At 41.4% G+C, this 25,431-nt stretch overlaps 1 protein-coding gene across 8 annotated transcripts in view; it reads right to left on the bottom strand.

Annotated features, from left to right (window-relative positions):
- Window positions 1–25,431, bottom strand: part of LOC124112017 (rho GTPase-activating protein 20-like) — a 276,303-nt gene that overhangs the window by 203,371 nt on the left and 47,501 nt on the right. For 6 of the 8 annotated variants that reach the window (XM_048384210.1, XM_048384211.1, XM_048384209.1 and 3 more), the window contains exon 2: window positions 16,004–16,282. In XM_048384210.1, the coding sequence (XP_048240167.1) occupies window positions 16,004–16,267 (264 nt within the window). In that variant the 5' untranslated portion in view covers window positions 16,268–16,282. Of the gene's footprint in view, window positions 1–12,462; window positions 12,523–16,003; window positions 16,283–23,399; window positions 23,457–25,431 lie in introns of those variants that run through there. The other 2 variants (XM_048384208.1, XM_046471991.2) reach the window with 2 other exon arrangements.

Here is a 25,431-nt window from a genome sequence, read left to right as displayed (position 1 = left end):
TCGAACCCACAATCATAGGTTTCTGGCGTGCCCAAGGGACGCAACTTGTGGCGCCTTAGACGACTCAGACACCCTATAGTTAGTTTGAGTAAATTGGTGGAATGAAAGCCACATTAGAAGCAGGCTGATGCTTATGGGGATGTGAAACCTATGCCGTCAGCTCTGGAAGAAATGTACACCAGTCTCATAGTAATTTCTTAAATGAATTGAACTTACACTCAGCACAGCAAGCAGAAGAGAGACAATCATCATAAAATTATACTGGCTGCTTTACATTTTCCAGTCATGCCAGAGACATGACGAATAAAGTCAAGGCGAATCTGGATTCGAACCCATGATAATATGATTCTGGCATGTCAAAGGGAGACAACTCTGCTCGGTGAGTGAGTGAGTATGGTTTTACGCCGCTTTTAGCAATATTCCAGTAATATCACAGCGGGGGACACCAGAAATGGGCTTCACACATTGTACCCATGTCGGGAATCGAACCCGGGTCTTCGGCGTGACGAGCGAACGCTTTAACCACTAGGCTACCCGACCGCCCCAACTCTGCTCAGTGTATTGCATTGCTATGGACAATTGGGCCATCAGTTTTTTACTATGATCACATAACTTATTACCACTAAGTAGAAAAGCCACGCCAAGTTTTTTTTACACCATGCAGTCACACAGACTTGAACTCAGACTAAGCAATGTGGAATGAACTGGGCTTTAACCACTGGGCTAAGAAATAATTCACATCTGAATAATACTGGTACCACACAACTCTGAGGTGATAAGCACGTGCTTCAACAACATTCTCCAGGGAATCTGAAATCATGATACACGTATCACATCGACCGTTTATCAGTTGGGACTGACAAGTGTTTAGTCTGTTGAAAGTTAGCAATTTACTTCCTTTCTTACCTTGGATAAACAAAGGCCCGGTGAGTGACAGAAATAACTGCAATCAGACTTATCCTTAGATCCATCCAATATCCACGGCTGCCTTTTTGCCTCCCAGGTACTTTTAAGAAAAGCTTTGATGCTATTTTCAAGACAACTGATGTTAGATGATGTTTAGGTTTCACAGAATGTGGTTAATTAATAGCAGAGGGGGGGACTTCTTCATACATGTCATCAGTTTTTGTAAATATTTTATCTCCCTGGGGAGCATACATCGCAAGCCAATGCACACGCCACGTTTCTTAACCTTTTCATAAACTTTCAGGAGCCACCCATCCACCTACTCTCCGTCGCCAGCTTAGCTTCACATGATTGTGACCTATGCAGAGGATTCCATGTAAGAATATTCAGGAACAACTAAAGAAAAATTCAAAATAATTCTGGTTTAAAGCTCTCCAAACAATTCTTCCTGACCAAAGACTTCACTACTTCTTACGGACTTCTCTACTCCTTACAGACTTCTCTACTCCTAACGGACTTCATTACTCCTTACGGACTTCACTACTCCTTACGGACTTCTCTACTCCTTAAGGACTTCACTACTCCTTACGGACTTCACTACTCCTAACGGACTTCACTACTCCTTACGGACTTCACTACTCCTTACGGACTTCTCTACTCCTTAAGGACTTCTCTACTCCTTAAGGACTTCACTACTCCTTAAGGACTTCACTACTCCTTACGGACTTCACTACTCCTTACAGACTTCACTACTCCTTACGGACTTCACTACTCCTTACGGACTTCTCTACTCCTTACAGACTTCTCTACTCCTTACGGACTTCACTACTCCTTACAGACTTCACTACTCCTTACAGACTTCACTACTCCTTACGGACTTCACTACTCCTTACGGACTTCTCTACTCCTTAAGGACTTCACTACTTCTTACGGACTTCACTACTCCTTACAGACTTCACTACTCCTTAAAGACTTCACTACTCCTTACAGACGTCACTACTCCTTACAGACTTCACGACTTCTCACAGACTTCACTACTCCTTACGGACTTCACTACTCCTTACAGACTTCTCTACTCCTTACGGACTTCACTACTCCTTACAGACTTCACTACTCCTTTCAGACTTCACTACTCCTTACGGACGTCACTACTCCTTACAGACTTCACGACTTCTTACAAACTTCACTACTCCTAACGGACTTCACTACTCCTTACAGACTTCTCTACTCCTTACGGACTTCACTACTCCTTACAGACTTGTCTACTCCTTACAGACTTCACTATACAGAATTCACAACTCCTTACAGACTTCACTACTCCTTACAGACTTCACTACTCCTTACAGACTTCTCTACTCCTTACAGACTTCACTACTCCTTAAGGACTTCACTACTCCTTACGGACGTCACTACTCCTTACAGACTTCACGACTTCTTACAGACTTCACTACTCCTAACGGACTTCACTACTCCTTACGGACTTCACTACTCCTTAAGGACTTCTCTACTCCTTAAGGACTTCACTACTCCTTACGGACTTCTCTACTCCTTAAGGACTTCACTACTCCTTACGGACTTCTCTACTCCTTAAGGACTTCACTACTCCTTACGGACGTCACTACTCCTTACAGACTTCACGACTTCTTACAGACTTCACTACTCCTAACGGACTTCACTACTCCTTACAGACTTCACTACTCCTTACGGACTTCTCTACTCCTTAAGGACTTCACTACTCCTTACGGACTTCTCTACTCCTTAAGGACTTCACTACTCCTTACGGACGTCACTACTCCTTACAGACTTCACGACTTCTTACAGACTTCACTACTCCTAACGGACTTCACTACTCCTTACGGACTTCACTACTCCTTACGGACTTCTCTACTCCTTAAGGACTTCACTACTCCTTACGGACTTCTCTACTCCTTAAGGACTTCACTACTCCTTATGGACTTCTCTACTCCTTAAGGACTTCACTACTCCTTAAGGACTTCACTACTCCTTACGGACTTCACTACTCCTTACAGACTTCACTACTCCTTACAGACTTCTCTACTCCTTATGGACTTCTCTACTCCTTATGGACTTCTCTACTCCTTACAGACTTCACTACTCCTTACGGACTTCACTATTCCTTACGGACTTCACTACTCCTTACAGACTTCTCTACTCCTTACGGACTTCACTACTCCTTAGAGACTTCACTACTCCTTACAGACTTCATGACTTCTTACAGACTTCACTACTCCTTACGGACATCACTACTCCTTACGGACTTCTCTACTCCTTACAGACTTCACTACTCCTTACAGACTTCTCTACTCCTTACAGACTTCACTACTCCTTACGGACTTCACTACTCCTTACAGACTTCTCTACTCCTTAAGGACTTCACTACTTCTTACGGACTTCACTACTCCTTACAGACTTCACTACTCCTTAAAGACTTCACTACTCCTTACAGACGTCACTACTCCTTACAGACTTCACGACTTCTCACAGACTTCACTACTCCTTACGGACTTCACTACTCCTTACAGACTTCTCTACTCCTTACGGACTTCACTACTCCTTACAGACTTCACTACTCCTTACAGACTTCACTACTCCTTATGGACGTCACTACTCCTTACAGACTTCACGACTTCTTACAAACTTCACTACTCCTAACGGACTTCACTACTCCTTACAGACTTCTCTACTCCTTACGGACTTCACTACTCCTTACAGACTTGTCTACTCCTTACAGACTTCACTATACAGAATTCACAACTCCTTACAGACTTCACTACTCCTTACAGACTTCACTACTCCTTACAGACTTCTCTACTCCTTACAGACTTCACTACTCCTTAAGGACTTCACTACTCCTTACGGACGTCACTACTCCTTACAGACTTCACGACTTCTTACAGACTTCACTACTCCTAACGGACTTCACTACTCCTTACGGACTTCACTACTCCTTAAGGACTTCTCTACTCCTTAAGGACTTCACTACTCCTTACGGACTTCTCTACTCCTTAAGGACTTCACTACTCCTTACGGACTTCTCTACTCCTTAAGGACTTCACTACTCCTTACGGACGTCACTACTCCTTACAGACTTCACGACTTCTTACAGACTTCACTACTCCTAACGGACTTCACTACTCCTTACGGACTTCACTACTCCTTACGGACTTCTCTACTCCTTAAGGACTTCACTACTCCTTACGGACTTCTCTACTCCTTAAGGACTTCACTACTCCTTACGGACGTCACTACTCCTTACAGACTTCACGACTTCTTACAGACTTCACTACTCCTAACGGACTTCACTACTCCTTACGGACTTCACTACTCCTTACGGACTTCTCTACTCCTTAAGGACTTCACTACTCCTTACGGACTTCTCTACTCCTTAAGGACTTCACTACTCCTTATGGACTTCTCTACTCCTTAAGGACTTCACTACTCCTTAAGGACTTCACTACTCCTTAAGGACTTCACTACTCCTTACGGACTTCACTACTCCTTACAGACTTCACTACTCCTTACAGACTTCTCTACTCCTTATGGACTTCTCTACTCCTTATGGACTTCTCTACTCCTTACAGACTTCACTACTCCTTACGGACTTCACTATTCCTTACGGACTTCTCTACTCCTTACAGACTTCTCTACTCCTTACGGACTTCACTACTCCTTAGAGACTTCACTACTCCTTACAGACTTCATGACTTCTTACAGACTTCACTACTCCTTACGGACATCACTACTCCTTACGGACTTCTCTACTCCTTACAGACTTCACTACTCCTTACAGACTTCTCTACTCCTTACAGACTTCACTACTCCTTACAGACTTCACTACTCCTTATGGACTTCACTACTCCTTACGGACTTCTCTACTCCTTACAGACTTCACTACTCCTTACAGACTTCTCTACTCCTTACGGACTTCACTACTCCTTACGGACTTCACTACTCCTTACAGACTTCACTACTCCTTAAAGACTTCACTACTCCTTACAGACGTCACTACTCCTTACAGACTTCACGACTTCTCATAGACTTCACTACTCATTACGGACTTCACTACTCCTTACAGACTTCTCTACTCCTTACAGACTTCACTACTCCTTACAGACTTCACTACTCCTTACAGACTTCACTACTCCTTACGGACGTCACTACTCCTTACAGACTTCACGACTTCTTACAGACTTCACTACTCCTAACGGACTTCACTACTCCTTACAGACTTCTCTACTCCTTACAGACTTCACTACTCCTTACAGACTTCTCTACTCCTTACAGACTTCACTATACAGAATTCACAACTCCTTACAGACTTCACTACTCCTGACAGACTTCACTACTCCTTACAGACTTCTCTACTCCTTACAGACTTCACTACTCCTTAAGGACTTCACTACTCCTTAAAGACTTCACTACTCCTTCCAGACTTCTCTACTCCTTACAAACTTTACAAGTCCTTACAGACTTCTCTACTCCTTACGGACTTCACTACTCCTTAAGGACTTTACTACTCCTTACAGACTTCACGACTCCGTACAGACTTCACTACTCCTTAAGGACTTCACTACTCCTTACAGTCTTCCCTACTCCTTACAGACTTAACTTCTCACAGACTTCACTACTCCTTACGGACTTCACTACTCCTTACGGACTTCACTACTCCTTACAGACTTCTCTACTCCTTACAGACTTCTCTACTCCTTACGGACTTCACTACTCCTTAAGGACTTTACTACTCCTTACAGACTTCACGACTCCGTACAGACTTCACTACTCCTTACAGACTCGATAAGATGGAGGTTGGATTGACACAATGAGGGAGCCCTGTTTCCTCCTCCACTGAATGTAGAAGTGTGGACTCATGTCCTGGTGTATGCAAAGAAATTTATCTTCAATGTGTGTTGCTATACATGTACAGAATTGAGTAACTTTCCATTAATTCAATTTCAGTTTACTTTGTTGTTTAACAACTATATAAAGGTGACATGTAAATAATCGGGTCCTGACCATAAGATCCAGTGACTGATATTATGTGCGATGACATTGAAATTCATCCACTAGTCCTTATAAAGATAACATATAGCAAAACCCTCAAAAATGGCAAATTTCTACTAGTCCTTATGATACCTTAACTGTTGGGCAGTTTTGCAAGAACTACAGGACTAGTGCCAACTTCTAATGCTGTTTTCTCTTCGAAATTAAAATGCGGAAGTGATTTTTCCCTCACATTGTTATCTCGCCTGTATCCATGACTACAAAATGGCAGCTACTGAATATGCTGAGTAATATTTACTTAAGTATGTAGAAAATAGTATCTGCATGTACAATCAGTGTCAATCACTGTCAAACAATTTAGCTCCCAATAGATCGCAATACATATCCCAATACTCACTGTATCACAGTATATTGCAATTAAGCTTTTTTGCCAATACACAGCCCAGCTATTCAGTCAATAGAACATAATCAATATCTATAGAACAAAACACATAGCATAATTTCAGTTACCCACCACTAAAGACAATTTCCAGTTTTCCTTTAAAAAATACCAGCAGTTCCACAGCTCTCACCACCATCTGAATCACTCCCTTCAAACCTATCTTGTCCAGCTTTGATGTTACCATGTAGATGGTATGGATTACTGACCACACTGACCACTAAGACCAGGTAATCCAGGTTAAGTAGCCAGAGCCTCTCCTGCATCGACAACCCCCTCTCAACAGGTGCTTGCTGTCTACAGATGCAGCCATGCACTCCATCATAATGTACTGATTAGGTCTCTCAGTTTCTGGGTGTGGAAGAGTTTCAACTCCTGAATCACATTTTATAAGGTCATGTTTTTTCCTCTTTGTTGGATCAGAGATATGTTTTCGAAGTTATATGTTGAGGGGGAAATGAAAAAAAAAAATCAGCTTCAGTCAAGGAACTGATTTTCGAACTCTGAAAAGTGTGTGAAATGTTGGCTTTTCATGAAAGACTAAGGGAGCTAACTTCGACAAAATCTGTGTATCAAGAAGACTACTAAATTTACCAAGCATAGAATAAGCCATATGTTATTGATGATTTATTGCAAAATACTTGGCAGCAATCACAAAATATTTTGATGTATTTGGTGATTATCATGTACACTTATCTCAGTAATTGTAAATAATACTGGGGCACAGGTGGCCCAGTCGTCTAAGGCGTCGCGATTCGCTGTGCAGAGTTGCGTCCCTTGGGCACGCCAGAAACCTATGATTGTGGGTTCGAATACCGGTTCGGCCTGATTGTGTTTCTTGGTTTGTCAGCACCATACCCATGCTCGTGGGTTTCACCGAAGTGGTAAACGTCTGAGACCTGCATCACTTCGGGCTTTCCTCCCACATTAAGCTAACACACCGTGATATAACTGTAATACTGTTAAAAGCGGCGTTAAACCCGACCCAACTCACCCACTGTAAATAAAACCTGGACACATTCACCACCATGACTCTGTTTAGGAGTGAGTGAGTTGGCTTTTAAAACTGCTTTTGAACACTATTCCAGTAATGTCATGGCGTGTCAGCTTAATGTGGGAGTTAAGCCCAAAGTGATGCTTGTCTCAGATGTTTACCACTTTGTTGAAACGCATGAGCATGGGTATGGTGCTGACAAACCTAGAATTTGAACCCACACTCATAGTGCCCAAGGTATGCAACTCTGCACAGTGAATTCCGGTGCCTTAGACAACTGGGCCACCGATACCTGTACTTTGTTTCAGAAGTGATCCAGACAACAGAGAAACATGTTCCAAACATGACAGTGTTCTGGTCAACAGAGGAACATGTTCCAAACATGACAGTGTTCTGGTCAACAGAGGAACATGTTCCAAATACCCCAGTGTTCCAGTCAACAGAGGAACATGTTCCAAACATGACAGTGTTCAGGTCAACAGAGGAACATGTTCCAAACATGACAGTGTTCTGGTCAACAGAGGAACATGTTCCAAACATGACAGTGTTCAGGTCAACAGAGGAACATGTTCCAAACATGACAGTGTTCTGGTCAACAGAGGAACATGTTCCAAATACCCCAGTGTTCCAGTCAACAGAGGAACATGTTCCAAACATGACAGTGTTCAGGTCAACAGAGGAACATGTTCCAAACATGACAGTGTTCTGGTCAACAGAGGAACATGTTCCAAACATGACAGTGTTCAGGTCAACAGAGGAACATGTTCCAAACATGACAGTGTTCCAGGCAACAGGGGAACATGTTCCAAACATGACAGTGTTCTGGTCAACAGAGGAACATGTTCCAAACATGACAGTGTTCTGGTCAACAGAGGAACATGTTCCAAACATGACAGTGTTTCGGTCAACAGAGGAACATGTTCCAAACATGACAGTGTTCTGGTCAACAGAGGAACATGTTCCAAACATGACAGTGTTCCAGGCAACAGGGGAACATGTTCCAAACATGACAGTGTTCAGGTCAACAGAGGAACATGTTCCAAACATGACAGTGTTCTGGTCAACAGAGGAACATGTTCCAAACATGACAGTGTTCTGGTCAACAGAGGAACATGTTCCAAACATGACAGTGTTCCAGGCAACAGGGGAACATGTTCCAAACATGACAGTGTTCCAGTCAACAGAGGAACATGTTCCAAACATGACAGTGTTCTGGTCAACAGAGGAACATGTTCCAAACATGACAGTGTTTCGGTCAACAGAGGAACATGTTCCAAACATGACAGTGTTCTGGTCAACAGAGGAACATGTTCCAACCATGACAGTGTTCCAGTCAACAGAGGAACATGTTCCAAACATGACAGTGTTCTGGTCAACAGAGGAACATGTTCCAAACATGACAGTGTTCCAGGCAACAGGGGAACATGTTCCAAACATGACAGTGTTCTGGTCAACAGAGGAACATGTTCCAAACATGACAGTGTTCCAGGCAACAGGGGAACATGTTCCAAACATGACAGTGTTCAGGTCAACAGAGGAACATGTTCCAAACATGACAGTGTTCTGGTCAACAGAGGAACATGTTCCAAACATGACAGTGTTCTGGTCAACAGAGGAACATGTTCCAAACATGACAGTGTTCCAGGCAACAGGGGAACATGTTCCAAACATGACAGTGTTCCAGTCAACAGAGGAACATGTTCCAAACATGACAGTGTTCTGGTCAACAGAGGAACATGTTCCAAACATGACAGTGTTCTGGTCAACAGAGGAACATGTTCCAAACATGACAGTGTTTCGGTCAACAGAGGAACATGTTCCAAACATGACAGTGTTCTGGTCAACAGAGGAACATGTTCCAAACATGACAGTGTTTCGGTCAACAGAGGAACATGTTCCAAACATGACAGTGTTCTGGTCAACAGAGGAACATGTTCCAAACATGACAGTGTTCTGGTCAACAGAGGAACATGTTCCAAACATGACAGTGTTTCGGTCAACAGAGGAACATGTTCCAAACATGACAGTGTTCCAGTCAACAGAGGAACATGCTGCAGCAGACATTGGAGCTCTCACCCCACCATCTCCCCTCCTGTCCAAGGTTACAGGCATCGGGATCCAGCACATATGCCAGCTATTCTCAGACCTAATTACATGGAGATAGCAGCCAGAGTGTTGCCTGGTATTTCACTGTTTGTTTGTGATCATGTGGGCAGATGTTCCAGGCTGTCCACTAATGGAGCTAATTACATGCTAATCATGGCATGGACATGTTTATAAACAGATATCAATGTTTTTGAGCAAATATAAAGGATTATAAGCAGACATAAGTTCATAAGCAGATATAAATGTTCATAAGCAGATATAAATGTTCATCAGCAGATATCAATGTTTACAAGAAGATATCAATGTTTATAGAAAGGTATCAATGTTTATAAGCAGATATCAATATAGTTTCCTTGGTACACATCCATGGAAGTATCGTATAATTTTCAGTTTTTGTGTTCAATAAATTTCATAGATCACCTCGGACGACACGTCATGGTTAATCAAAGGGTAAAAGTTTACAGATCTGGAACACTTCGAAATGTCAGTATCAAAATTACCATGATTACCGGAGCAGATCAAATAGCTGACAATTTTCTCAAGTTTCGGACTTTGATGACAATTTCTAAAAGTTTTCCCTATTAGATTCTTCTTGCCAGAAAGGGCATTTGTCATACCTCATCTTTCAAACGATCGATGGTCCTTGAGTCCTTGAGTCAGAATATCCTTTTCGCTTTTCAAACTTTCAAACACACAAAAAAATTCACTTTATTTCTCTCTATTTACCAGTAATAATAATAAAAATATTCTCTAAAACAATCAGCATTACCACAATATTTATGTAAGGACTATGAATGATAGTTTTGGAATAAAATTCCAGACAAATTCAGACAGGGTCATGAAAGGATCTCATGTCAGTGCGAGCTGATCTTCAGAAGAACAAAGATGGCTTGCAGCTGTTCCGGTATATATTTATTCTCTACTGATAAACCACTGCACTCCTAGACATGGTAGCAAGAGATGTGATAAACCGTTTATACTACCTGGCAGATAAATCACGTTGTGCCCATCCCACCTATAGAGAGTACGTTCTGATTATGCTAGACAATTTAACATCATGAACGTAACAGGTAAACTTTAACATTTGTGTAACCTGCTAAAGACAGGTCAGGATGACCTTTAAATCCATCATTCTGAAGAAACAATTTATTCTTGGGGTGGGAAAATAATCGTTGGGATATCCTGCTTTGCAAAAGGTGCCGAACAGATGGGATGGACCCGGTATTGGCCGAGATGGAACACATGATGTTATTATTATAGAAAGGTAGAAGGGAATTTGGGATGAATGCCTCTTTGATGTCACTGCTCTAACATTTTTCATGTTGGTTTCAGTTGCCATTAATATTAAAATATCAACACTTGAAACAGTGATTGTGATCACAAGAGAAATGGCCTGCCAAGAGGTGATATGTTTATACTGTTTTAATAAAATATTTTTTATAAATTAGGAAAAGGAATGCCACTTATATTTTGAAGTAAAGTATCGTATTCGATGTAATAAGCGCCCCGGCAATATTTGCTAATATATTTGCTAGTGAACAATCCCAATTGGCAGCCCTTCCGATTGATCAATGAACACTTATTTATTCGTGTATAATTTGCATTCGTGTGTTATATGCACCCTTAATTATGGGCAATTAAATTCTGGAAAATATATCTGTCGTGTATAATACGCACAGACTTTTCATTTGTTTCTTTTCAGGCTGTCACCATAAATCACAAAATTTACGATGTTTCAACTCTGTTTTTTTCTCAACAAAATTATATTCTAATAAGAGCCCCTTATTTCTAATTTTGAGAGCGCCCTGGGCGCTTATTACGTTGAATACGGTATTTAGAAATTGAAAACAAAATGAATGGGCTGAGTTCGCCCACAAATCATAATATTGCTGTGAGACAGTTTGGTTTAGCGCCACCAGGAAAAGTAGTTCGGCTGTATCACAGTATGTCAGTCTCTCGTGGAGAAGAGCCAGGATTACACAGGCAGTGAACATTTGCCACTTCATGGAACCCGCCACATGGGTAATGTGCTGACACTTCAACATGTTCAAGGGGGAATCCAGGATTGAAACATACGTCCAGGGGATACCGGCCATGCTAACTTACTGGGGGATGTAACTCTTATGATATATTATGTCAATGTCACATTGTCCGTACCTAAAATGTCCATATCACAATGCAGGACACCCAAAATGTCCATATCACAATGCAGGACACCCAAAATGTCCATATCACATTGCAGGACACCTCAAATGTCCATATCATATTGCAGGACACCTCAAATGTCCATATCACATTGCAGGACACCTAAATTGTCCATATCATATTGCAGGACACCCAAAATGTCCATATCACATTGCAGGACACCCAAAATGTCCATATCACATTGCAGGACACCTAAATGTCCATATCACATTGCAGGACACCAAAATGTCCATCTCAAATTGCAGGACACCTAAATGTCCATATCAAATTGCAGGACACCTAAATGTCCATGTCATAATGTCGGATACCTAAAATGTCTATATCACAATGTTGGATATTGAGATGACAACATTACGCATATCTTGTGAAACCTATGAGGATGTATGGTAGCCAAGTGGTTAATGTTTATAAAAGTCTTGTCTTGCACAAGCTGGTTCAGATCCATATAAATTTTTATGTGTGTGTGTGTGTGTGTGTGTGTGTGTGTGTGTGTGTGTGTGTGTGTGCCAAATCTTGGTGGCCTGTGACTTCATATTTCCCAATTTAGCACAAATTAAACTGAAGTCTTGTTCTGCCACTACATGTGGCCATTATGCATAATATGTTTTTCTTTATTTTAGTTTTTTATTGGACTTGTAACTAAAAATAGTTATAAAATAACAGAATAAAATATGATGTGGCAAAAAGGACACTTGAAGCAGCAGAAGCAAGTTCCTCAGACAAATAAACGATTGTTATTTAACACATTTAAAAATGAACAAGAAACTTTGTTTTTCTCTTGGAAAATTACCTGGTGAATCAGGTGGCACCTTGAACATGAGGGGCATAGAGCCATTTCAAAATGTGTCTGTTTTTAGCTCTCACTGATATCCCTTGAAAAGATGGTCACATTTTATGTCGTCATGGATGACAAATACGTATGGGGTTGAGTTTCCAGTCTTGATGAAGACAACGATAAGTTTGTCCTCTCATGTTGCCACTCGAGAAGTGCGACTGTTTAGTTCAGTGAACAAAGGTAGATAACTCCAGCATCGTCTAACATTATGCTCCTATTATTACGTAACAGCTCTCATTTTCAATTTAAAAGAACCAATTTTTTAAAGTGGGGGAAAGCCGTCGGACTCAAAATGCTGAAATGTGGCAAATTCGAATACATTCAAACATTTATACAATATTCAAATTAGTTTTGTTTCAAAATAAATACTATAGTTTATATATTGGGTGTATTACTAAACTATATTAATCAAATTTATGAAGTAGATACCGAATACATTATAAATATGAAAATGATATCATGTAAATATATATATAATATCACAAACTAGTCATGATGATTGTACAGATACATTTTCAAACATCTCTCGCACTTAATTTCTACACTTTTCAAAACTATATATTGTACGTCTGCTTCGTGCAAAATGATTGAAGCGTTAGTAAAATACCTGAACACAATTCCACCCGCCGATGATCTACAGGGGATTCACTGGGATAGAGCTGGCCTTTGCTAACCTTTGGTACACCTGTCTATTCACCTCTCCCATTTCCCACTGCAATATCCCCCAACGATACAGCGCTTAATACACTGTACATATGTATGTGCATGCGTAAAGCAGGCTGCTTTAATGTCGATATACAAAGAGCGAAATGGTAAGACGCCTGACTAAGTGTAACACATGATATTGAGTTGGTGCAGTGTTATGGGTAGCTGTGAGTGAGTGAGTTGGGTTTAACGCCGCTTTTAAAAGTATTCCAGTTATATCGCGGCGTGTCAGGTTAATGTGGGAGGAAAGCCCGAAGTGATGGAGGTCTCAGGCGTTTACCACTTCGGTGGAACCCTCGAGCACGGGTATGGTGCTGACAAATCTAGACACAAAATCGCGGCGAACCAGAATTCGAATCCACAATCATAGGTTTCTGCCGTGCCCAAGAACGCAACTCTGCACAGCGAATAGCGACGCCTAAGACGACTGGGCCTGGACTGTGAAATCGTAGCTTTAGTTAAGTACTGCTCCGCTTTTACTATCGTAAAATAATGGTCGCTAGCAAAGGTGGAGTATACATGTCTACGAATCCATACTTCTTGCTGATATGATACAATCGGCCAACCTCGCCCCTTTCCGTAACCGATCGAGTTCAGAGTGACACATGATTTTCGTATCCTGGAGAGTGACAAACACGTGCGGGTTGTTAAATATAAAACACCATTCATAAATGCAGAACTTTATGAAATTCATTCTGGCTCATATCATAATAATATAGCGAGTGTGGAATCATGGTGTTTTCCAACGTAAGTAGTAGACAATCGTAAAAAGGTTTTGTCAGGGATGGCAAAATCGCGCTGTCATAAGTACCACTTGGCAAGACGGTCGTGACTCAATACTTGACACTTGCTCTATGATAGAATGTGACGTCAGAGTGGCAAAAGGTCAAGGTCCGGGAAAAGTCGTGACGTCATAGTTTCAATCCCGTTCCGGTGAATGATGATAAAATCTTTTGAAATTATGTTCCCTCAGACTAACTTCATCCTTGGAGACTGGGTTCCATCACATATCCGAACAAAAAAACAAAAGAAAACACACACAAAAACGGCGTGGATCTTTAACTAATCAGCTAATCAATCTCTTCATATCACCATCGTCAGTGTAAACTGCCGTCGTAGTTTCTGCGGCATCGTTTATCACGAGACTTGTTTCATACTTTTATCATATTCATGTACTTTGCAGTGATATTATATAATTCATCTAAGTGCGTCCCATATCTCTGCTGACTGACGATAAACTGATAAACTGATTTGATATACACTTGAAAGTGAGGTAATCTTATCTGTCACGGATATAAAGCCATTAACTCCACTGAGTGGCTTTATAGAGAATACTACACTCGTTCTCATTAGATACAATTTTTACGAAACGAGTGGACTTTCTCAGATACGTAGAAAGTTCACTTTCATGACATTCCTTCAGATCTGCCTTGTAGTTAAAATTGAATGACGTCTCGTGATTTTTTATGAATGAAAAGTAGTTCCGACACACGTACGGATTTAGTATCTTACCACCTGTATCTTGACCAAGTAGATAATAAAAACTGATATCGCCAGTATGTAGACACAATGACGTCACCAAACAATGCAATGACGTCATCACACTATGCAACAACGAACGTCATCAATCTGGTGCCCACTGAAGTGAAATGGTCAAGTTCAAGATTATTGCACTCATAGTCATAAGCGACGTAATGGCACCAAGTACTACAGAGAGCAACAAGCAGTTAGTATGGTAGATTGTAGAGACAGCCCCTGTTATTTCCGTGGAATATAAAGGTATAAAATAATGATGCAATAAATTATTCCTCAATGTCTTAAAAATTTATATTTTCATTCAGTTGAAGAGATAAATATAGTTATTTGCAAGAAACGAAGAGGAGCCTCAGCATGGGCAACCACAGCGATAACAACAGTTACTCTGTAGAAACAATTACGTCACATTTCAATGAAGTGACGTCATCACTGGATGACGTCATGTACATCTGTTGTGTGAAAATATCAATTTCGTCTATTTCTTCACACGTTCATGTCAAATCACTGCAACATGAAGAATATAGAGAGGATATTTGTATATTCTTGTCAAATGACATGCCTACCTCATCCAATGACCTGACAAGATGATATATTCATGAGTGGCACAGCGATGAGTGAAAAAGTCAACGTTATCAGGTCACGATATGTGACAAACTCGTCATTTGATAAGAAAAGACAAATGTTCTTTTTTTTCTTACTGATTTTCACGATCATTTTCTGAAAAAACCCAGTGTCAATGAGGCAGTCTGGCAGTTCGGGCATAAAGTGTCATTTCAGTGGCGTGAGATATCAATTTCATGTGTTTCGATAAATACACAATTGTAAAACGTCAACGCCAGAAAATAACTTGTCCCGATTATCCGACGAAACAGATTTCACTGGGCGTAAAAGGCAAAATTGTGGTGAAAATTATAATGAATTTATTACTAAAAATCAGTGATGACACCACGTGTTCGGGAAATGGGTAAGCATGTCCTGCCACATGACACCGCCTAGACTAACACTTAGTCATTAAATAAAAAAAAATGAAATAATCTTCGAAAGAACCTTTCCTCTTCTGCTGTTTCATGAAGAATCAAGCAAACTAAACTTGGTTAGGTTGTCTAGACTTGCCTAGGCTTTTAGTAAAAGAAAATACTTAAAGAATATAAATTCCACAGTCATGGCGCAGGACTAAGCACCGCCACTCACACAATTTGTATAAAAAATATGTGTTTAATTTTTGTTGTCTAACAAATATAATTATTCTACCTACCACGATATGTCTGCCGTCAACGAGGTCTAGCACAGCGTACACGTCGCCGTGAGGGAGGACCTTCTTCATCCTACCCCTCGGCGGGGGCGGTTTGTCCTCCTCAGTGATGGTGACGGGCGTGGCGATCGAGTTGCGGTGGGACAGTAGGCCCCCATCGATAACCGAGCCCGACCGCTTCCAGAGATTGAACCTTGGTGTGATGGTGTCCAGTGACCACCGCCGGCCCTTCCGCTTTGCCCCCTCCTCTAGGCGTGCCTCACTCATTGCACTCAACACATCCTGCAACAGAAGGTCAGAGGTCAGGCTAGATACGGACAAACACCAACATACCTTCCTTTTCTTAAATGGTTATATATGTTTTCTATAGACTGGTGTCGTTAATCTTCTCTTCTTGTGATAAACCAACTAATAAAGGAGCCTATGAATGTGTTTGTCGATTTAGTTTTATATCACCGGTATAGGCGAAGTATATCAGCAAAGTGATGTTGGTCTTAGACGGGGTTTTTCAAACCCACAAAGGGGGCACGGGTGGCCCAGTCTTCTAAGGCGCCGCGATTCGCTGTGCAGAGTTGCGTCCCTTGGGCACGCCAGAAACCTATGATTGTGGGTTCGAATCCCGGTTCGCCCCGATAATGTTTCTAGGTTTGTCAGCACCATACCCGTGCTCGTGGGTTTCACCGAAGTGGTAAACGTCTGAGACCTGCATCACTTCGGGCTTTCCTCCCACATTAAGTTGACACGCCGTGATATAACTGGAATACTGTTAAAAGCGGTGTTAAACCCAACTTACTAACTCACTCGAAAACAATAGGCTCACAGATCAAACATCAGAATCGCGGCGAATCTGGGATTCGAATAAACGGTCAACGGATCCCGGTAGTCTAACGGACGCAACTCTGTACATATATCCGAGGAGTCTAAGACCACTTGGCCAACGGTGAGGCCATATTCAGAATAATGTCCCTGATGTAGAAAACGAAACTGAAGCCGAATAAACATCATGGATCTAAGCCGTCAGGGACATTGTAACCATGGCGCTGTCAGCTATCAATAAGGGCCACGTTTCGCAAAGCGGTCTTGCCGCAAAGACGATCGTTACCCCCATACCAGATTAAGATTTAGTCCCAGAAATAAAGTTATCTAATTTAAAAAAAAGTATATCCTCAAAAAGAAAGGTACAACCCAAATGAAGCCCAGAACAATGCTAAATTTTGGTCTGAGGCAATCTAGACTTGCTAAATCATTCTAGACTTGAGTTGGTTTCCCTTCTTAATCTATTCTCTAGGGTGTGGGAGACAGACTACTCCCATACTTTAACATAGACGAACGATATCCTAGCGCGGGTTTAGTCTGGTGATTTGCACCTGCAAGTGATATCATCTGCCAGTTGTTTATACTTCCAATCTGATATCATCGGGAACCGCTTGTACCCCTATCTGACACCCACTGTCTATATAACTTCAAGACTTCAAGCCTTGTATACGTGCTGATAGACAGCATCGGCCTTTGGTGTAGCGAGCAAACACTTTTTCCACTGGGCTACCCAACAGACACTTTAAATGAATTGACTGCCTTCGTAGTCTAGTGGATAGATCGACTGCCCGGAGAGCGAAGGCAGGTGGTTCGATCCAAAAGACGTTAAAAGACATGATCTTACCCATCCTGGTCGGCATGGATACAGTATACTGTGTCTGAATGGGAAATCCATGTTAAACTGCGGCATGGTATCTCAGTGGGTCAGCACTATAAAACCGGCATTTGTCTAAGCACACACACACACACACACACGCACGCACGCACGCACGCACGCACGCACGCACGCACGCACGCACGCACGCACGCACACACACACACACACACACACGCACACACACACGCACCACGCACACATGTGCATGCACGTCACTATATAAGTGCAATAATCTTGAACGCGACGTTAAACCCCATTTCACCTCATCGCACCTTTAAATGAATTGATGAAGTTTGCAAACCAGTTTGGCAAGGAAGTCACTATTAACCTTGAGATGCGGCTCTGTGATCAGGAGCTCATGTTGCTACAGTATGTGCTACGCAGTGAGTGGTGACGGACGTGCACACGGTAAAAAGTACGAGAAAGCCGTGTTCTGGCGATGGATGTGTTTAAAATCGGTAGTTTGGCAAACGAATCTCCAAACACGACAAATAACATTGCATCGTTATCTTGGAAAATACCTGACATTCCTAGCTAAGTAATTGTTTGCACATTGAGCATGTTCGATGAGTACAGGTAACACGACCACTGATTACAGGTAAGTTAGTAAGTATTTGCAGAGAGTTTTAGATATACAATCTTTGTCTTGTCAGCACCATCCCTTGTTTAAGCGTCACTGGAATGACCTTGTGTCACTAACCAGATATAGGTTGTGTGGTTTTACGAACAGTATTGATTGGTTACCAGTCGTCATAAGGTTTAAATTTTGATATTCAGAGAAGTGAGTGGGTGGGTGAGTGGGTGCTTCTGGTTGTTAAGTAATATCCATCTAAATATCACAACCACTTTCGTGGTGTTGTGGATAGAGCTCCTGCCCGGAGAGCGGAAGGTCGGAGGTTCGATCCCCGCCGCGTCATCCCAAAAGATGGTACTTGTTGTTACCCTGCCTGGCGCTTGTCGTTATGGGGATAGAACAAGGACTGGTCGGCTCGGAGTCAGTATTCTGTGTCTTTGTGAGGCATCCATGTTAAACTGCGGCATGATATCTCTGTGGGCAAGCACTATAAAATCGGCATTCGTCCGGACTCACGCAGACGTGCATGCACGTCGCTATATAAGGGCAATAATCGTGAACGCGATCTTTCACCCCGTTTCACTTCACCACACACCTAATATCACGATAGAAGACCAAACGTTGTTCATTGACACACAAACACATCCGGAACCCGGAACCACAACGTATACATAATAATGGATTAATGAATCCAAAATGCCCTTATCACATTTTGAATTTGAAAGCGGCTCGGTCGCTGTTTTCGAATATATATGGGCTTATTGGCGACGATTGAAAAAAACGTATCTATACTAAAACACTTGAAAGAGCTACAAAACCATATCAAACAGGTAACTGAACTTGCATGTAGGTAGAAACACCTGAATGGTTAGATGTTCGTAGCATTATCTTGGTAGCATCACATGTACCCTGCTATTCATAACACAAAATCCGTCTAACCATTTGGTTCAGTGGTCTATGACGCCGCATTCCGCTAAGCAGAGTTGCGCCCCTTATCCGTGCCTGGCTCTGCAGATCGTGGTTTTAAATCCCAGATTTAATCTTATTCATACAAATTATGATCCCTGTTTTGTCAGCGCCACCAAAGAGGTAACGTCCACAACGTCCACAGCCTTCTGATCCACCTTGATAACAATGAAAGATGTTAAGCCCAACTCACTTACTCGCACACACAATCCATAAGAGGTGGTGGGGTAGCCTAGTGGTTAAAGCGTTCGTTCGAGACGCCAAAGTCCCGGGTTCTCGATTTCTCAAGTGGGTACAATGTTTGAAACCAATTCTGGTGTCCCTCGCCGTGATATTGCTTGAAAATTGCAAAAAGCGGCGAAAAACCATACTCTCTCCCTCACAATCCAACAATAGTTATTTTACCTCATTATATATTGACTTCCGTCTTGTATACCTCTTCTTGCAATCTTCAATCCCTCTTTAATTCAATCCAATTAGAATAAATCCCTTGCTCGTGCCCTTGCCTCCTTGAGCTAACTGAATAATTCTCAGCGACGCTCAACAGATACTTCACCGCTAGGTGGCAGTTTAAGTAGATAACTGTAAACCACAAATTTAATTCCCGGCTTCTTCAATAACCATTGAAGCAGACGACCGGTGGAGCAGACGATCAGATCACCGTCGTCTGCCGAATACGGCTAGGATTACTGAGCAGCTGCTTCTAAACCCCCCGTCTTGCATAACCATGAAGAGCGGTCAGGCAGCGGCCAGTAAGAAATAGGCAAAGTGACTTCACTTGTAATTCAAACTTTTAAAAGTGACTCACTTTTCAATAGCCTCTTATTCTAACATTAAACATCAGCTCCGATGTGATAGTAACCTCAAAACACGATTGCGTGTGCTCCATGTAACACGTTCAATGACGTATCGTCCGAGACGCTTGTCTGAGGCACCGATTGACGCCAGGTCTCGGGCGATTGCGGAGGGGTTGATTTTAGTGGAAATCGGACACCAAAGGCGATGAGGTGGACAATTAAAATCGTGAAAACTGACAGTTTAGCCACGTAATGGATAATTGATGGCTCGCCTGATTTGAGGCAGTCATACCATGGTACATTCAAGCGCTAACTATACGTGCAGTAGTGAACTCAACGCCCCCGTCAATCTAATAGTGTTTAACATATGGACTCTTAGTTTAGCAATGGTAGGGATAGTATTTCTCAGATTGTATGACACTTTCGCGGCGGCTGCTTCAAGTTCTGCTTCTCACTGGGTCTTGTTTCTAACTGGTCCCGCTTATCTGCATTGTATATCGATCCCAGTTAAGATAACATATAGAATCTTATCGAACAACTTTAGTTATGTAACCTTTTGCATGTCTGACGTTGTTGAGGCAGTCTGAAGAACGGTATTGGATCCCGTCTGACTGACATGCTGTTTGAATGGATCTTGTTCTGGTTCATGATAAAAACTGTTCAAGTCTTTAGTAGAACTAACTTTTTGCACTCATCCCCATCACCGTTCCACGATTCATTGCACCGACACAACCATCACCCTTTATGGATAGCAACATCATGAGCATCAATCCACGTGTGAGTTATTGAGTATCCTTCGTTCGATGTCTGTAAATTCTATAGTGTAAGTCAAAAGTTTAAAATGTTAAAATGTCTATGTATCATTTACTAAATACAACTTTAGAAGTTTTTAAAGACTAGTCCAGGCTAGTCCAGAGTAGTGTGAACCTTATTTTACTGGTCACATATATTTACTATATTTACATTTCTGTTATAATTTAGTTCCATTTTGTGATCATTTCTTGCACAACTGAAACATTGAGATCTGGTTCAGAATTATAGCCCTCAAATACACTAGTTAATGAGGAGTACTGTTGGGTTTTTACTTGTCCGCAGCATAATTTAGTAGTCTCGGGCTTGCGGACTAGCGTGAATTCGACGGTTCCTAATAACACCAGCACAAATCTGAAATCACGAACACAGAACTCGCTTTCCACGCGCACTACAACACCTCAGGGGCAAATATGACGTACTTTGGACTGAAATGACGCCATATGTTCACATAGTGCGTACGTCTGAATCCCGCAAAACTCGAAATCGAAGTTTTTCTAGTAATTATGAATAAACGCAACATAAAATGAAAGCAATATGTTGCCATTCCAAATGTCATTTTTTTCACATTTGGATATGTTACTGATCAAGACAAGTATTCATACACTGTAAAAATGTCGAAACAATTTCCGGGCTTTCTAAATGTCTTTAACAAAGTGTTAATCAATCCGATTTCGGCACACACTCCCATCCATTTTTCACTAAACCTAAAACTTTAGAAAAACAACTATCTATCAAACAATGTGTACGCATATTCAGAAAAATCCCTGAAGGGGATACAGTAATCAAACAAAACTATATTATATTCGGTTTTCTCAATTCTGTTTGTTTGTTTGTTTTTTAACGTCGCACGATATTCCAGCTTTATTACAGCGGTCTGTAAATAATCGAGTCTGGCACAGACAATCCAGTGATTGACATCAGGAACATCGATCTAGGGAGTTGGGACGAGATGACATGCATGAACCAAGTTAGCGAGTCTGACCACCCGATCCTGTTAGTCGCCTCTTCCGACAAGCACAGTCGCCTCTTACGGCAAGCACAGTCGCCTCTTACGGCAAGCACAGTCGCCTCTCACGACAAGCACAGTCGCCTCTAAAGACAAGCACAGTCGCCTCTAAAGACAAGCACAGTCGCCTCTCACGACAAGCACAGTCGCCTCTTACGACGAGCACAGTCGCCTCTAAAGACAAGCACAGTCGCCTCTTACGACAAGCACAGTCGCCTCTAAAGACAAGCACAGTCGCCTCTAAAGACAAGCACAGTCGCCTCTTACGACAAGCACAGTCGCCTCTTCCGACAAGCACAGTCGCCTCTTCCGACAAGCACAGTCGCCTCTAAAGACAAGCACAGTCGCCTCTTACGACAAGCACAGTCGCCTCTTACGACAAGCACAGTCGCCTCTTACGACAAGCATGGGTTGATGGCTTTCTCCATCCTGTAGTAACTCCTGAAATGATCTGAATAAGTAAGCCTCCATCTCTTTCGTATTACAAAAAGCACCCAATGTCAATATATTCTCGTACAGTCACTCAATAGAACCAGGTCAGGTGTAAAATATAACAGACCGCTTCGCTAATATTACCCCTAATTCGCTTTATGTCAGACGCTATATAGAATTAACCCAGTGTATGGGTCCATGAAATGAGTTATAACCCTCCGCATCGCTGAATTGGTTAATAACATATTTTTGCCATAAGTGAATATGTGGTTTATACAGGTGTGGGTTATAAACATATATAATAGTTCCCTCTTAACAACAGACACGCTTGCCGTAAATTATAGGTTAGTTGTGACCAGAAGTTCATACATATATAGGAAGGTTGATTTCTCTGAAAGACCTTTCTTAAGCTGTTTGATAAATTGTAACAAAAAAGTTTATGGATTGTATGTTTTTTAATAGAACAGATACTATGTACATGTTACACCCAACTGTTTGTTAACATTAGTTTATTTCGTATGGTATTTATTTACTCGCTTTTGAACTAAACTCCCGGGAAAAAGAAAGTATACGCCCATGTTTGATGTTTACTAAAATTTAAACAAACAAGAAATGGTTATTCGATGGTGATGCAATTGAGATTGGTATCATATGTGTGTTTTAGATCTAAAGTTTGTAGTATTACGGCAACTGTTTTCATCCTAGTATCGTTTTGATGACGTTTGAAATGTTTGGTCAAATTTAAATTTCAAGCGTATACTTTCTTTTTCGGGATGTTTATGAACGGCATACATTTTGAAGTCTTTAATTTATTTTACAATGTGACATAAAAGATATACTTCAACGACAAACTTATTTAAATAAGAATAAAGCAGACACGTTTCAATTAATTCAGTACAAAATCACTAAAATTGAAAATCATACTCCACCGGCAAGAAATTTAAAAGAAAATGACCAGAATAAAGAAAAATCAACGTCAACTAAATCATAATAAATTATATACTTAGTGAACTTTCAAGCCTTTGACAAACATGAATGATATTAATCTACCACCATCTCAATTTCCCGAAGAGCACCGAGATGGAAAATCGGGAAGAAAAGCACGGATGTAATCTTACCTCCAAAATATGAGAGAATTTACCCCAGTGATGGTGATCCATAGCGTTAGTTACCGGTTCCACTACCCCCGGGCACGCTGACGGAGGGGTCCTCAGTGCACCCTCAGTTGGTAGTCAATAACGAAAGCCAGCATCGCGTACCGAGGCTGAGTGTGCCATTCATTCTCCCACCTCACACCCCAGCTAAAGCAATGGTAGGAGTACGGGTCAACAGTACAATTCGGTTTGTATTATAAATTAGATCTAGTTGAGTGACGGACTCGTAGATTCCACTCTCTCGTATTGAAGTAGGCCCTTTTCGGTGGCGCGTTGATGCCTCCGGTGGCAGGGTATGGTTTGAAGTGGGTTGTATAAGTTCAAGATAGTTCTGACCCGAAGTGGTTTATGTTAGACCTTTCCTAAGGTTTTCATCAAGCTTACAACCTTCTCGTACTGTCGTAAGTTTCCCACCTGAGCGTTCGAGGAGCTTTCAACTGTGGCTAATTCATTAGTACCCGTCTCAAGAGGACGTTATCGTGAATAATTCATTACTGTATACAATAACATACATCGCTTGACTTTTCACACGGCTTTCATGAAGAGTTTTGTGCGAAGTATTGTGGAGATATTGATTTTGGGGGTGTTAGACTTACTTGTATATGTTTATTAATCGACTAGAACTTTGCGAACTGAATTCAGCCATTGGTTGCTTTGGGAATAGTATAAATACTCGCATGTTTACCTTAGCGATTTATGTCGACACTTATTATCCGCGATGAAGAAGTAAGTCGTGCTTACATAATTCATCATTCCCTTTTTATGTCAATAAATGTTTTATTTTTTTACTGCATATCGATACGACGGTTTTCAAATACGAAACAGATGACATTATTTCAAAGTCAAATATGACATATTTGTTTTTCAACACTGTCATGTTTTGGATATGCATAACAACACCAACTGCAAACGAAATACTAGACGCTGATTGTATCTATATCTTCTAGTTATTATAAATAAGCAATTATTTGACCCAAAATGTCGTTTTAGAAGTAACAGGGTACAGAAAGTACGTGTTTACATAATTAATAATACATGATTTTGATTTAAGTCCAAGATAACAAGTGATGGACCATCTTCTCGAGGCAAGAGAGTTAACTGACTTTAGTCCAGTTTCCAGACATCTACAGAATGTGACAATGAGGGATCTTCAACACATCTACAGAATGTGACAATATTTGACCATCCAGACATCTACAGAATGTGACAATATTTGACCATCCAGACATCTACAGAATGTGACAATGATGGGTCTTCCAAACATCTACTGAATTTGACAATGATGGATCCTCCAAACATCTACAGAATGTGACAATGATGGATCTTCCAAACACCTACAGAATGTGACAATGATGGATCCCCCAAACACCTACAGGATGTGACAATGATGGATCCCCCAAACACCTACAGGATGTGACAATGATGGATCTTCCAAACATCTACAGAATGTGACAATATTTGACCTTCCAGACATCTACAGAATGTGACAATGATGGATCTTCCAAACACCTACAGAATGTGACAATGACGGACATTCCAAACACCTACAGGATGTGACAATGATGGATCCTCCAAACACCTACAGGATGTTACAATGATGGGTCTTCCAAACATCTACTGAATTTGACAATGATGGATCCTCCAAACATCTACAGAATGTGACAATGATGGATCTTCCAAACACCTACAGGATGTGACAATGATGGATCCCCCAAACACCTACAGGATGTGACAATGATGGATCCCCCAAACACCTACAGGATGTGACAATAATGGATCTTCCAAACATCTACAGAATGTGACAATATTTGACCTTCCAGACATCTACAGAATGTGAAAATGATGGATCCTCCAAACACCTACAGAATGTGACAATGATGGATCTTCCAAACACCTACAGAATGTGACAATGACGGACATTCCAAACACCTACAGGATGTGACAATGATGGATCCTCCAAACACCTACAGGATGTTACAATGATGGATCTTCCAAA

Source organism: Haliotis rufescens, unplaced genomic scaffold (genome assembly GCF_023055435.1).
Source record: "Haliotis rufescens isolate VD_foot unplaced genomic scaffold, xgHalRufe1.0.p SCAF_5, whole genome shotgun sequence".
Classification (NCBI taxonomy): Eukaryota; Metazoa; Mollusca; class Gastropoda; order Lepetellida; family Haliotidae; genus Haliotis; species Haliotis rufescens.
Note: the sequence above shows the minus strand (reverse complement) of the source record. Positions and strands in the feature narration are given on the sequence as shown.